The sequence below is a fragment of the Ranitomeya variabilis genome, chromosome 8 (genome assembly GCF_051348905.1).
Source record: "Ranitomeya variabilis isolate aRanVar5 chromosome 8, aRanVar5.hap1, whole genome shotgun sequence".
Classification (NCBI taxonomy): Eukaryota; Metazoa; Chordata; class Amphibia; order Anura; family Dendrobatidae; genus Ranitomeya; species Ranitomeya variabilis.
This window is the reverse complement of record NC_135239.1, coordinates 188,316,273-188,331,461: the sequence shown is the minus strand read 5'-3', so window position 1 is coordinate 188,331,461 and position 15,189 is coordinate 188,316,273. Positions and strand designations below refer to the sequence as shown.

The following is a 15,189-nucleotide window of genomic DNA, read 5'->3' as shown; positions in this document are numbered from 1 at the left end:
GAAAATTCTGTAAATCCGTTCTCTAACAGAACAAAATAAATTTCTATCCTGTAAGTCAATGTCTGACTCTTTATTTAGATTTGTAACTTGATAAGTTCTCAAAGCCAAATGAGGGACTCATGAAGCTGTTCAGGGGTATTTACCCCTCATCAGTGTAAATCAAAGTCTAGCCGGCTTAGGAAGATGCTGTGGAGGCAAAGTCAGGGAAGGACTGGTTTTCCTTAACTAGTACCTATTGTCAGTCTTTTTATAAATTAAAATAGTGGGACAGCTGATGATTTTTCTATATATCTTATCAAATGTAGTCAAAAGTGTCCCTAATGTTCCCATTAAAGAATCCAATTTTCTAGCAAAAGTCAAGTCTGAATTTTTAGGTTGTTGGATCTCAACATGCAGTGCGGGATCTGGCCACCTTTGGAGTGAAAGCATGAGTTCTCGTGTTTTGTACTAACCCAGCGCTGCCGTGTCCTTCGAGCAGTTACTGTAATCTTAGTAGAGAATGCGGCAGCACTGGGTTATCCCAAGCATGAGATCTCGCTCTTTCACTGTGAGAGTAGTTGCGGAGGGTTGTAGAATCCTGTCTTGCATGGCGGGATCTCGCAACCCGGAAAGTTCAGACCCAACTTTTGATAGAAAGTCTGGCCCTTTTGGAGGGGAATTAGGGACACTTCTGGACACTTTTGATAATTACTTATATTTAGAAAAATCACTAGTCTGTGGCTGCCCACTGCTTTCTTAAATAATACTGGCACCCACAGACTAGTGATGGGAACTTTTTAAAGAGATGAACTACAATAATTATGGAATCTTATAGACAATGCACCATTGAAGAAAGATACACAAATGACCTCTACAGCAATCTGTAGATGAGTTTTTGACTTTGCTATTGTCCTTGGTCATGTTGCAAGGCTTATTAAAGCCCTCCTGTCACATGCTTTAAAAATTGAGTTAAGTAGTTTTCAAAAATCCTTGCGTTCCCCTGATTCTGATGCTTTTTTCTGATTTACAACTTGTTGCGCCATTGCAGACATATTCACATTTGCTGCTTTTTGAGCGCAGTATGTGAAATCCCTGCTTCCAAACCAATGGGGCATTTCTTTAGAGCTTTCACCTGAGGTGTGTGCTTTTACCCTTTCCTCCTCCAAGGTGATGTCAATCACAGCTCAACAGAGATTGAGACTGCTACAAGGCTAGATGAGCTGTGATCCCCAAAATTTGTGAGAGAGTGGTATATGCGCTCGCCTCCAGAGAAGATTCTGAAGAAACACCCAGTTGGTCTGCCAATAGATTTCACATAGTGTGCTCCAAAAGCAACAAATGTGAATATCTCTGCAATGGAGTGACACATTGCAAAATTGAAAAGACCAGCAGAATCAGGAGAGCTCAGGGAATTTAACTATATTTTTTATTGGCGACAGGACCTCTTTAAATGGTCAGATATTGATCTAAAGTGAGGCTAGCTCTCCTAAGTAGTAATTGGAAGAAATGTGATGCTTTTCATTCTGCAATAAATATATATATCCCTCTAAATTTGTAATGGTCAACTAACTAGATTACGGGGCTTTTAGTTAGTGCCCTTCCCTCCAATTTCTGTGCCTATGAACAACATGGGACCACTGTTCTGTAACATGGTGCTGGTCTCCTAGCTCCTTAGTTGCCAACCACTGGTCTAGTATTGTTACTGCTCATATCATATTATACAGATATAACTCATCTGCATAACCTGGATTACGAGGCAGTTGGGTAGAGTGGCTTGTAGTATTGAAAAATGCCATACCACCAAGCAAAAAAAAAGCTGCTGGAAATGCATCATAGCTAGAGGCTGCCCCTAGAATTGCTTATATTGAAAACCACATATCAGATTCTAAATGCGGGTTTCTGGAGGATTAGGATTAGCAGGACATGAAGGCTTTGCTTTAATTAATCTTCATACTGAATCATAGTAGTAATATAGAATGAACCACTTAAGACGATTGTACTAGGCTGTGCTTCACTCAGTTCCACAGAGACTGATGGACGGAGGTGCGCAAGCTCAACCTCCGCTCCATTCAGAGCTCTCCAGACCTCCGTACTTGGGATTGATGGAGGTGTCCGCAGTTGAACCAACTTGGTACAACCCATTTAACAATATGGAGGCTAGTTTAATCATGTGTTATTCTCATCTAGCTAATTTCAGGACATATGAGCCAGTGTATGCAAGGGGTTGGCGTACAATGATCACTCCTTTCCTTATGCCATATTAGGAGATATTAATGTCATCCAGGGTGACTATTTTTCCTATCTGAACAAGCCACACTCCATGAGAAAGAAAGAAGGGCTGTTATGCAGGAAAGCTCTAGAAGATGTGGCTGGCCGTTGATTCTATGGTCAACCTTTTAGTTTGGATTGGAAGGCCAGGATGTAGTACAATAATTTCTCTGAAGCCTATAGTCAGACATTATTTCCCAATGCAATGGAGAGGTAGCTACCCTATAAGTAAAATTCTGACCCTTCAACTAGCTTGAAACAAGATCCTGGAAAAAAAATCTAAAGCCAGAATCTAATCTATAGACAACTATATCTCAAATTTGCATACTTTTCTTCCATGGAGCATTACCTATAATACTCCATACTCTGCTGATCTCTTTAAGGAGAACCGGTGGAGCTAGAGAAACTCCGCTCTAAACTGATGAAAGGCAAACATCGCGAAATAGCGGTTTATAGATGAGTTTCTTGATAGAGGATAGAGAAGATCTTCAGTGATTGGCTGATCACCAGATCAGCTTCTATTTAAAGAGTGGTTGTCTTTATGAGACAAACCCTTTAAGCTGCCATATACTAAAACTATACTAGGCATCTGCCAAAATAAATTGTCTCCAACGTTACACCTGTGTGTGCAATCTTTATTGATCCTGAGCTAACCCAAAACCTGTTTGCTGCTTGTGGCGCTCAACAACATTTTGGTTTCCCGTTCCTATTCTATTTTTTATTGCTACAATTAATTGAATTATTTCATTTTTAGCAATAATTAATTATCCAATAATTATTTTTAAAAATAACCCATAAATTCTTTGTTTTCACATATATTACTGTATATTAATCTTGTCTTTTGCACAACATAATTTGTATAGTACAGTGAATAATGCAATTGTTTTATTAGCAAATCCCAGAAAAGTATTTTGAAGACCTTAGTCTACATGCAGCAAACAGCTCTCTTTTAGATTTTACTAGTTTGTATTTATCTGTATATATTTATTATAAATTTATTCTATTTAGACGGCTGAATCCCATGTCCAATTGCTGCCATTTCTTTAATATACTAATTGCATACATTTTGAGTGTGTGGCATGATACTAAACTTTTCAGACTTATGTGCTTAACTATGTACTAAACCATTTGGGTGTTACAGCTTTGAAAACAGTAACTTACATTAGGTATATCAATTTTATTGGGAAAAGTAAATGAATTATGTCTCTATTTTGTATATTTGGCTTTTGAAGACTCAACCAAGAATAAAAAAAAATATTAGAAACAATAATAAGACTTCGCTCTTGTTTTTTAAGTATTTCATAATGCTTTTAAGTTAGTTTTTGAAGGTAACCATAGGCCTAAAATTAAAGCTAAAATCTGTAAACTAGCAACAAAAGTCCCCCAACACAGTGTAAAGAATCAATAATGTCTTTATTGAAAATACAAATTTTAAAATGTTTTAAAGAGATAAGAGCAAACTGAAAAAACAGGATGGAAAGAAACATACATTGGACGGAACATGTATGATGACCGTGTCCTGGGTATAAATATACCAAGTGTATTACATCCAAGATAAAGAATTTAATATCATCCGCTTGAGGCACAGATCAATATTGCACATAGGTAAATACAGAATAAAGTGCAAAGTGCTCATAGCTAAAAGAGTCTCAAGACAGATATAAAATACTTAATACATCACACACATGTATTTGGGGAGTTCCTCTCTCCCTTATTCATGCCATTGTAGATTTGTTTCACTAGAATTTGAGGTGGGGGTATGATCTTCTTTATCACTTGGTATTTTTGGCCATATGAAATGAGCACGAGGGGGGATAAAAGTGACCCAAAAGGTAAAAAAATTCTGATTGTGTCCAATGGAGCATCTACCTCCACATAAAAGGGAGAAATGTTATGATGATAGGAGGGCAGCGTAGTCGGCTCACTGGGAGATCTGATGCATGGGCCTAATTACGGCATCACCAACAGCAACGAGAAAAGTTAAGTCTGGTACTCTTGTGTGGATAAAAAAGTGTAGTAAATTTATTGTTCATAGGATAAAGTTAATAGCAAGGAAAACCAAGGAACTTTTCTTGTGCATTTCGAGTATAGTGCATGCTCTTAATCGCAAAAGCTTTATGTTGAGGTATGCTCTATGGACAGTTAAGCTGGTTTTAGAGATGACTCTATTGATCCGTCGAGGATTTTGGTCAAGGCAGAATTCCTGAAATTTGTGATTTATCGTGAATTAGAACATTTTGAGATTCGATTTGTGGTTTACAAGAAAAATAACATCTGCTCAGAACTGTATTCCTCACTGCTGAAGCATCACAGAATTGGCTAATGTCTTTTTGCGTTGCCATGCGGCTTCCCCATAATGTCCTGCAGCTATGACATCTAGTGGATTATCATACCTTGTACAGTGGTGGTCAGTACCTGGAGCATCACAGATCAGGGGATCCCCATGCAGCACAGTTTGGATGGCAGAGTCATTGTCCATTGGTGAAAGAGCTTTTACAAGAATAGTCGTTCCTAATAGTTGGTGCAAATTGATGTCCCGGACCCAGACTATTGGCCACATGAAAGCCTTGAGAGCCATCTCCTGTCTGATAGCATCCAAAACTCTTCCTTTGATTAATTGGCCATTTGTGGCATCCCATGCTGGTCACACCACAACAATGATATCGCACCAGGTTGGTTAATCCAAAATAGAGGGAGGCGATTCTCAGGGCTCACAACCAGAAGCCACAGTTTGGTGATGTGGCCGACGGACCAGGTTCTGCCAATCAATTTGCACCAACTCTAGTTCCTAATTATTGTCTCGCATTAACTTGCCGGTGATCGCCCAACAAATCAGCATAGGATTGTTTACGATGGCAAAAGAATCATAATTATTTCCAACACCTCACCCCATGGAAATGGGATTGTGAGCTAACAACATGATGCTTTCTAAGGAAAAAACAATAGAAGTAACGATCAATTCTGTTCAGTGATTGGTAAACAGATGAGCAAAAGAGTGCCGATCGACTTGCATATAGTTGATGGGTGCTTGTTAACGGACGGAGATCGACGGTCCTTCTAAACACAGTGAAAAAAGAAATTTTACCCCTTATTAAAGGGGGTAAGAATGTATACCACTGCAGATGGTAGAACAGATGGGTAATTTATGAGGCTGTTCGTAGGCAATTGTTATCTGTCATGAGATCTGGCCCCCATCAGTTTTACACCATCCTATTTAATATTTTCACTAGTGTAGCGTTAGTTTGCGGGCTCCATAGACTATAATTCAGTAAGGTTTTAGGGTACTTGTGGTTTCAGTCACATCGGTTTAATGCATGGCATGGATTGTGTGATTTATACCGTAACCTGATATACTGACCAGAACTTATTGGCTCTGCTTCTCACGTTGCTTTATTAATATTAACCCATTGTTATATAATTTGGGCTCATAATGTTGTTGTTCTTTTTCTACCAATAACTGCGATTTTCTGTTTTCACGTAGGATACCAAAATAGCTTCCCTTGAAAGAAATATCAGAGATCTAGAGGATGAAATCCAAATCATAAAAACAAATGGTGTCCTCAACTCTGAAGACCGAGAAGAAGAAATCAAGCAGATGGAAGTGTATAAAAGTCATTCAAAGTTTATGAAAAGCAAAGTGAGTAGTAAATGATGTGTGAGCTGAGAATGGCACCAACATCTCAGGATATGTTACAGCTTGGTTACCAGTGACTGCTGAGGTTCAACGTAATGTACCAGTGCCGTAGCTTGTGGGCCCCAATGAAAAATCTCCATAGACCCCTCAACTATCATGGTTCTTTAAGGATGATCTGTCACGTACCATAAATATATTTCTGTCTACCAGACATTTTTTGTCTCTGCACCTCTCTGTTCTTGATATACGGCGGCCTCCTCTTCCCTGAATGTAAATCTAGTATTTTTTAGCTGAGTGGCAGTGGTCAACAACTTATCTGTGTGCTTTCTTGAGGACCACGCCCAATGACTAAAAAGACTACTTTTATATAGAGGGAAGAAGAAGCCATATCTCAGGAATTGAGGCACATGAACAAAAACAAACATTGCCAGATTAAGGGAAACAGAAGCATTTACACCAGGTAAAAAAAAATTACATATTTGACAAATCCTTTTTATTAGTGTTTGTCTTCTGATATGGACCAAAAAGACCTTTTAGGTCTCCCCAGCCTTTAGGGCCTGGATGAGAATGCCACTCCTGCACCCTCTATAAATAGACCAAAAGAATATATACAAAGAGGGACTAGATGTCTGATCCCAAAATCTACCAACATAGGAGTCCAAAATGTCCCTCTGACAAATCTAAATCTACCATTTGGTAGTTGGTGCCGTTTTAAAGATTTTTGAATGGGACTCAGTAGACTCATTGCTAAATTAAGTTATGTTCTTGAGACTAGAAGAGAGTTGCTAATTCTTTTCTATGCACCCCTCAACCCAGCATTGGAGAGCCCTACCCATTACAATAGAGATGGCTGACCTGATCTTCCATTCAGTGCTATCAGTTGCTAATGTTGAGATTCGTATGGAGAGCTAGTCTTATGGAGCTCCACACTGGCCATGGAGAAGGTGAAAGGTGGATAGGACTAACCTTAGTTGAGCTTTCTACTCTCTAAGGGTCGTATAGCTGTCTGCACTCTTATATGCTGTTGGCTCATAACTACCTTGGTAAATGCTATTTGGTTTAAGTGTATCAACTTCTTTCAAGTACAACACTCATTTTATGGGTTGTCCAGAATTAGAAAAACATGGTTGCTTCCTTCAAAACCAGCACCTCACCTGTTTATGGATTGTACTTGAAATCGTAACTGAGCGACCTTCACTCCAATGCTAAGATGCAGTAACCAGACACAACCCTTAAGGCAGTGTTCCCCAACTCTGGTCCTCAAGAGCCACCAACAGGTCATGTTTTGAGGATTTCCTTAGTAATGCACAGGTCATTGAATGCTTGCCTGTCCAGGTGATGCAATTATCTCCTGTGCAATTTTAAGGAAATCCTGAAAACATGACCTGTTGGTGGCTCTTGAGGACTAGACTTGGGGAACACTGCCTTAAGGTATGTGCAAAATGCCTCAAAAATCACTCATACAATGCTTGAAAATCTTTTCCTATAAATTTCTACTGTACAATAACTTGCTGGTTATATGTTAAGTATTTTGATTGTTTTTCTTTGCTTCAGGTTTTGAAAAATGCTTGGTGTGAAAAAACAAAATGTCACTTCTTTTTAAAGCAACTCCTGACAAAGAACACTCCAAACTAGGCAGTGTCCAATAAAAAGGCTGCAAAAAACACTTTTGGGAAAAAAAACTCAAGAAATTAAAAACTCCTCCAAAAACTCCCTAAAAATAGTGTTTCCTACAACAGTTTCCATTAGAAAGCTCTGCCTTTTTGACCACCTCAAACTGTTTTCGGAAGAAGAAAGCCATGTTTTTCTAATTCTAAATGACCACTTAACAGAACTTGTATGAAAAAGAAGTGTCACTTACCTTTTTTATAGATTTTTCCAAAAATTTACAAAAAAATTACCATTATGATCCCAAATCTATGCTCGTGAAGGGGAAAAAATTGTGTTTTGAAGTTCTGTATACATGTTTCTGGAAGTGCGTTGGGGCATGATGATGCACTTCTAGCTCCTCAGCCTTATGCTGTATTCACTGCCTAGCACCACCCTTCTCTGGTTGATTGACAGGTTGTTGGCCCCGATACATTGCAAGGATGACAGTGTGAGGCTGAGGTGCTGGAAGTGCAATGACTTCTCGCTCCTGGAACATCGATTTAAGGCCATAAAGGGGTCAACTTGCTTATCTTATAAAGGGCTACACATGCATATATATAGTTTGGGGGCATAAGTGGTTTCCTTTAAATTCAATATTTAGTACAGGTATTACTTTTTTTTGGATAACTAGATTGACGTACTCCTCTTTTTCCCTCCAACTTATTTATTTAATTCGACCCCAATAGACATTTTGGTTTATATCTCCCCCTTATGTCCTCCCCTCTGACGTTTTTCCCACGCCCTTGTGCCAAACGCTTTGATGACTTAATTATCATAAAATGACAATAACTAATTGTTCCAATTTTGTAGATTGACCAGTTGAAGCTGGAGCTGTCAAAGAAGGAATCTGAACTTCTTGCCTTACAAACCAAGCTGGAGACTCTTGGCAATCAGAACTCGGACTGCAAACAACACATTGAAGTACTTAAGGAATCTCTTACTGCCAAAGAACAGAGAGCTGCGATCCTTCAGACAGAGGTACGTTCATTCACTGACTGCAGCGCTCTCATTAATCATGGCCTATATTGTGAATCCGCTCTAACGAATTCTGACAGATTAAGTAATTGTTTTTTTATTGGCCTCCACTATGAGAAAAATGCTGAAATTACTATTATGTTGAAAAGAATAACATTACAAGGTGGAACTTGAAGGAGTTATTGGCGCTTTTGTATAACTGAACCAGCTGTTTATTGGCCTAATTACCAAAAGTTGCAAGAATGTGCAAATCATAAAATCCAAGCTTTGAAAGCGATATAGAGTGCTTTGTATCATTTAGTTTGTAGGAGAAAAACTGCAGCAAAAAAGTGACCTGTGTAAAGCAAAACTTAGGATCTCTGGCCATGGGAGGAAAACCAGTGTTACATAAGTGATGCAGCAGCATTCTGGCATCATCATTACCAGCTTCATTTACACATCCCAGACTTAGCACGAAATCTGCTCCAAAATTCTGTAAAAAGAGTTGGTAAAACGCTAGTCAATGGGGTATTAATCAACTTTAAAGCAAACTTGTCATCAAGATTTTGCTAAGTAAACTACAGGCATTGTCAGATTGTTGTTGTTATACTGATTAAAATGATACCTTGGTTGAAGAAATCCGCCTTGTGGTTCTTGTTTAATCTGTTTTTGAAGTTTTGGGTTAAGGAGATGCTCATGCTCTGGGGTGGGCCTCCTGGCTATGTACCTGAGGAAGTGGACAGGATGTCCATGAAATGCATAGTTTTATAGCCCTGAATAAAGTATGCAACTCTTCCGAACTCTGTTATTCCCTTGCCTTGTTTTGAAGGAGCGCGGAATTGTCGGCGTCTTGAATATCCTATCCAGAAGATCCTAAGCTATAAGACATACCAGTTGTGAGCTTTGTTATCTTTGTTCCTGAATAAATATATATTCCCTGTTGAACTGCTGGACAGTACAGAGATTAATCTGCTGCCAACTATACCTTTGGTGGTTTTTCTCTACCCCTGTTCTAGTTCAGTCATACAGTTGATAGTTTGTAACCTTGTTCACATGGGCCGTGAAAACGATGTGATGATTGAAAGATCATAAATATTATCTCTGTCCCAATAAAGCATGCATTTTGTCAACAACACTGACAACAACGAATTAAGATGCATTTAGATGTTCCGACTATGAGCATTTGTAATAATACTCGTTTTCATTCCCGATTACCAGCATTTGTAATCCTGTTGGAGATTACCTGACGAACAAGGAAAATGCCCATTGTCAAGCGATTGGATCTTTTATGCCCTTGTAAACTTTGACAGTTCGCTCTGCACTTATGTTCTGTGGAGTTGGCTGTCAATCACAGTGCCGAGGCGTGCATATAGCCGCAGCTTACAAAATAGTGAGCGATAACTGTATTTGCTCCATGCAGGCCTCCATGACTGAAAGCCGATAACTCCCAGGAGGTAAGAAGTCCATTTTCCCATGATAGCCGCACTTTTAGTACAGGTGTCAGGCAGCATTGTAACTCGTATATAGACCCTATATCTGAAGGTAAATGGCTTTTTCCGAGGTGACGTACCCTTTAATGCCAATTACTCCAACATATCCAAGAATTTGCAGCCAACACATGATATGCGAACTGTCTCTTCAGAGAGGACTAGATCTCTAGCGCCACCTATTGGAAACAGCAATCCTAAATGTCAAAATCGACTCTTTAGCAAGCCTTGCAATATGACAGCATAAAAGCCAATCCAGAATCTCAGTTTTGGGGTGTTGCCCCTCACCAGTGCAAAGTATGAGATCAGATTTTGCTTGGCGAGAGGCTCTGGATTGAGGTCTAAGGGGGAATGTTTCTCCTTCTTGAGAGTGACAAGCTAAGCCTGGCATGTCAGAGTGAGGAGACTTATAAACCATGCATGCTCCTCTGGGAAATTAAATATGCAAATTGTCTCCAGAGAGAAAAATGAATAGAAGTAGAAGCATTACCCCTTTGACTTTGGTCAAAATGGGGATTTTTCCTAAATTCCATCCAAAAATGGCCAACATTAATGGCAGTAACTATGGTTCAGAGTTGTAAAATGCTGAATATATGAGGAGTCTGTGCTCTAAGGATGTTTGTTAGGCGCTCACAGGCAATACTATAGATATATGCACACTAGGCTGACATTCGTGGCTGACTTTTTTTTAACATTTTTTTTTATTAATGCTCTGTAAGTCCAAACCAAACACACTAACAGCTTTATGATTTATTAGTTTCCAGCTGTTCCAGCTCAATGAGCAAATAAGAAATAGTCTTTGCTATATTTATAATGAATTATTGACATTCACAAGGAAGCCTCAGATCGCTGCCATAAAAATGTGTTCAGTGAGTTACTGGATGGAAACCACATCCTTTACCTGGATTACATTTAAGTAGAGACACAGTTGTGTATAATGTCATTATCAATGATACGGAATTTACTTTGCATTTGTGCTATAGCTTTGTGTCGTTCACGGTGGGAAAGCAAATTAACATTGATTGTTTTCCCATTCCATTAGCTTATGATTTACGCGAGCTTAGCCTTGGTATGGACAGCCCGAGCATAAAATGTAAGACTAATAAAAGGAACAATTACACTGCAATTATTTCATTTGGGAATTCTTCAAGATGATGAGATTTTGAGCAAGACAAGCCCAAAATGTTGATGGTTTTTTAACTACCAGGTGCAGAAAAAAAATATCTATAGAATGTAATCCTAGTAATATAAACTTCGTCTAAGCCCTCATTCAGACGTCTGTTTTTCACGAACTTGTTCTATCAATGTTTTTCACAGACAGAACATGTACTCATTGTAGTCTTTTGGGCTGTTCACATATCCATATCTTTTTGCTGTCCAAGCGTCTGTTTCATTTTTCTCTTTATTTCATGAAGCAGTTAAGTTTATTTGTTCTATTTCTTTCCACTCTTCAACATTGAAATTGTAACACGAAGATGAAAAAGTTGTGGAGTTATGGATATCACAGTATGGATAGACATGGTAATGATATTCAAATGATTAGACTACGGAAAGTAAATTTTCAGAACATTTAGATGTATTTTTTATTGAGTATGCGTTCCACAAATCATAGGATCAGTATGGGAAGATAAATCATCAAGATCTGCTGCTGGCAGCTTCCTTTGCAATGAGCAGACTGATAATGCCCCAGATATCCTCCAAGGGAGACAATTTTGGAGACACTGCAGGCTATGGTATCATGTTTGGACTATGCAGGCTGCCCATAGTAGCATGATCAACATGTTCCTGAAGTTTTTATAAAATGGCTCCTGGGACCCTCTGATCGTACCTCTGATTCCAGGATCAAATCAATGTAATGTCGAGATGTTAAGGGATTTGGAATGAAGACTAGAGGGGTCCAGCTATTGTACTCCACACCATAATCCTGGAAATAGGACCAGTATGATTTTCCCTTGTGAAGGCCTCTTTGTGGAGTTGCTCACATGGTCTCCAGACCAATCTCCAGATATCACTTCATCCAAGACAAAAGTGGAAGAGGACACATCTCCCTTGCTCAATTCCAGCCTCCGAATTCCATCTGGATAGGCCATAAATGTCTGAGATGGGAATATTCTTTTAAAGAATGAACTTCTTAAAGCAAAAAGACTCTTTTTTTTTAATCAAATATCAGACAACGCCTTTAAACCTTTGTGACCACAATGGGTTTGTCTAATCGAGATGAAGTTGGCTCAGCGATCAGCTGATCCCTGTTACTTGGCAGGCCAAAGTATTACATCCAAGCATTACCAGAAACTTTGTAAGCGACTTTCTGGCCTGGCTAACAGAGTACGGGGGTCCAGAGTAAGACTCTCCCTCGCCCTTCTGTAAAGTCTTTGTCTTAGCAGGGCATGTGGACATGGGTTGCTATTTTAGGATGTCCCTTTGTTAATATCCAGTGACCTTACACCATTTGTATTGCAGAAGGTCTCTTAAGCACAGTGCAAATAACAGACTCAAGATCCTTTTTTTCTGGGGCCAACTTTAGAACACAATATAAAATAAAAGCACCTAACTTTGTTAATAAAACCTATTATACCCTACACACATTCATGCATATAGATTTTAGGTGTGGGATTCCACACAATTTGGGTTGATGTCATCGTAAGAACGTTTTCCAGAGCTGTAAGATTTCAGAAACAACGTAGTTTATTGGTGTGAAATCTTACGACTTGCATGGCTTTTAACACAGCAGATATTTCTCATTCTTTGGCTCTAGTGTAATGGACCATCTATAGTTGAAATGCGCTTGGTGTTTGAAGGTGATGGTTGTTGCTTATTCTTCAGAGAGTCACAAAGTGTTAATGCTTTCAGCCTGTGTGCTCAGACAACATTTTACTCTTTAAGCGTACATTAATCAACTTATTTCCATTACATTTCTTTGGCTATGAATACTACGCTGCTGTTTTTCTACTTATTAATGTATTTATCTTTTTTCCTTTGTTACTATGTATGTATGGCTGTGTGTGTTACAGTTTGTAAACTTACATGAGTGTTCTGATGTAGAGAGAACATTTTTAAATGCTCTATTATTATTATAGCGCCATTTATTCCATGTCGCTTTACATAATAAAAACAAGTACAATAATCTTGAACAATAGAAGTCACAACTGGTACAGGAGGGCAGAGGACCCTGCCCACGAGGGCTCACAATCTACAAGGGATGGGTGAGGATACAATAGGTGAGGATAGAGGTGGTCATGCAGCGGTTTGGTTGATCGGTGGTTACTGCAGGTTGTAGGCTTGTCGGAAGAGGTGGGTCTTCAGGTTCTTTTTGAAGTTTTCGATGGTAGGCGAGAGTCTGATGTGTTGGGGTAGAGGGTTCCAGAGTAGGGGTGATGCGCCAGAGAAATCTTGTGTGCAATTGCAGGAAGAGGAGATAAGAGGGGAGGAGAGAAGGAGATCTTGGGAGGATCGGTGGTTGCATGCAGGTAAGTATCGGGAGACGAGGTCACAGATGTATGGAGGAGACAGGTTGTGGATGGCTTTGTACGTCATGGTTAGGTTTTTGTACTGGGGTCTCTGGGTAATGGGGAGCAGTGAAGGGATTGACAGAGGGGAGAGGCCAGGGAATAGCGGGGGGACAGGTGGATTAGTCGGGCAGCAGAATTTAGTATAGATTGGAGGGGTGCAAGAGTGTTCAAGGGGAGGCCACAGAGCAGGAGGTTACAGTAGTTGAGGCGGGAGATGAGTGCATGGACTAAGGTTTTTGCAGATTATTGGTTTAGGAATGTACGGATCTGTGAAATGTTTTTGAGTTGAAGGCGGCAGGAAGTGGAAAGGGCTATTAGGCTATGTGCACACAGTGGGGGCAATTCATTAAGGATGGCCTAGTGGTTCTTTCACATTGTATTCTATGTCCCCATTGGGGCATACGTCTGAAATCGCCCTCAAAACAGGGTCTGGACGCATGCGCCGACTGGGCCATAGACTGTAATGGTGACACGTTTGCTCTGCCGTGCATAATTTTCGGGAGTGTATGCCTACAGGAGGCAAACATTCGGACATAGTAGACTGCATGTGAGTTTCCGCCTCCTGTAAGCATACACTCCAGAAAATGGTGCACGGCAGAACGCACATTCATTCTGCTGCAACCATTACAGTCTATGGGCCCCCGTTGATGCATGCATCCGGATGCCATTTTGCAATCGGAAAACACCCGGTGTTTTCCCACTAACAAAAGTTCATTTTAATCAATAGATCTTGGAATAATAATAATTTCCAAAATTGGATGTGTTTAATAAATATATTCCTGTTCTGAGATAATCTTATAAATGTGCCCCTGCTGTGTACTGTGTAATGGTTGTGTCTGACGGTGCAGGAACATGGTCTGACCATACCACAGCTCCTGGGGCAGGGGGGAAGAAAAAGAGTATACAGACATTACAGCACTGGATCACAGCTGATTCTGTGAGATAAAATATTTCTCTGCCTGTTTTCAATGTTATACCTCAAAGAAAGAATCATTTATGATCCCATGCTGTAATGTCTGTATATTTTTTTTCTCCTACCCAAAAGATGTGGTATGATCAGACCATGTTCCTCTACGGTCAGACACAGCCATTACACAGTACACAGCAGGGGAACATTTATAAGATTATCTCAGCACAGGAACATTTTATTTAAACACATCCAATTGTGGAAATAATTATTATTCCATCTGGTACCCTGCTTGCACTATTGTTAGGTGAGGGTGTACATCTCTGGAAAAAAATTGGCCAATTGCGTGGCATAACTTATGATGAATTTGATGGGCAAGCTTGACCACGCCACGTCCGCCCACGTCATGCCCATTTTGGCCAGGACTGGTGTGTTGATGCCGAAACAATATTTTGTTGCAACTATACAAAGTGCCATAATACTTAGAGTTAAGATGTTTAATCCACATTTCTGGCATAAGCAAACTCAGGAATCACAACAACCAGTGTATTTATGCTTAGATTTCAGAGCAGAAACTGAATGGAAACTCAGTTTTGATTTGGTGAGTTTCTACTTAGTTTCTGCTCAGTTTTTGATCTACAAACTTTTTGAAAAACTCAAATTGCACCTAGTCTTGGAGAATTCTGAATTAAATTCTGAATTAATTGAACTGATTCCCCCATTTACACATTTAGGAGATCTATTAGCCTCAGCTGTAAATAGCTACAAACAGCAGCTCCTCCTTTGGATGATTGCACAGAT

General features: G+C 39.6%; 1 protein-coding gene across 3 annotated transcripts in view; it reads left to right on the top strand.

The window, feature by feature from the left end:
* The window catches only part of ERC2 (ELKS/RAB6-interacting/CAST family member 2), a 1,115,226-nt gene that overhangs the window by 235,426 nt on the left and 864,611 nt on the right, over positions 1–15,189 (top strand). For all 3 annotated transcript variants that reach the window (XM_077278496.1, XM_077278495.1, XM_077278494.1), the window contains exons 5-6: positions 5,729–5,884; positions 8,342–8,509. In XM_077278496.1, coding sequence (XP_077134611.1) covers positions 5,729–5,884; positions 8,342–8,509 — 324 coding nt within the window. The remainder of the gene's footprint in view (positions 1–5,728; positions 5,885–8,341; positions 8,510–15,189) is intronic.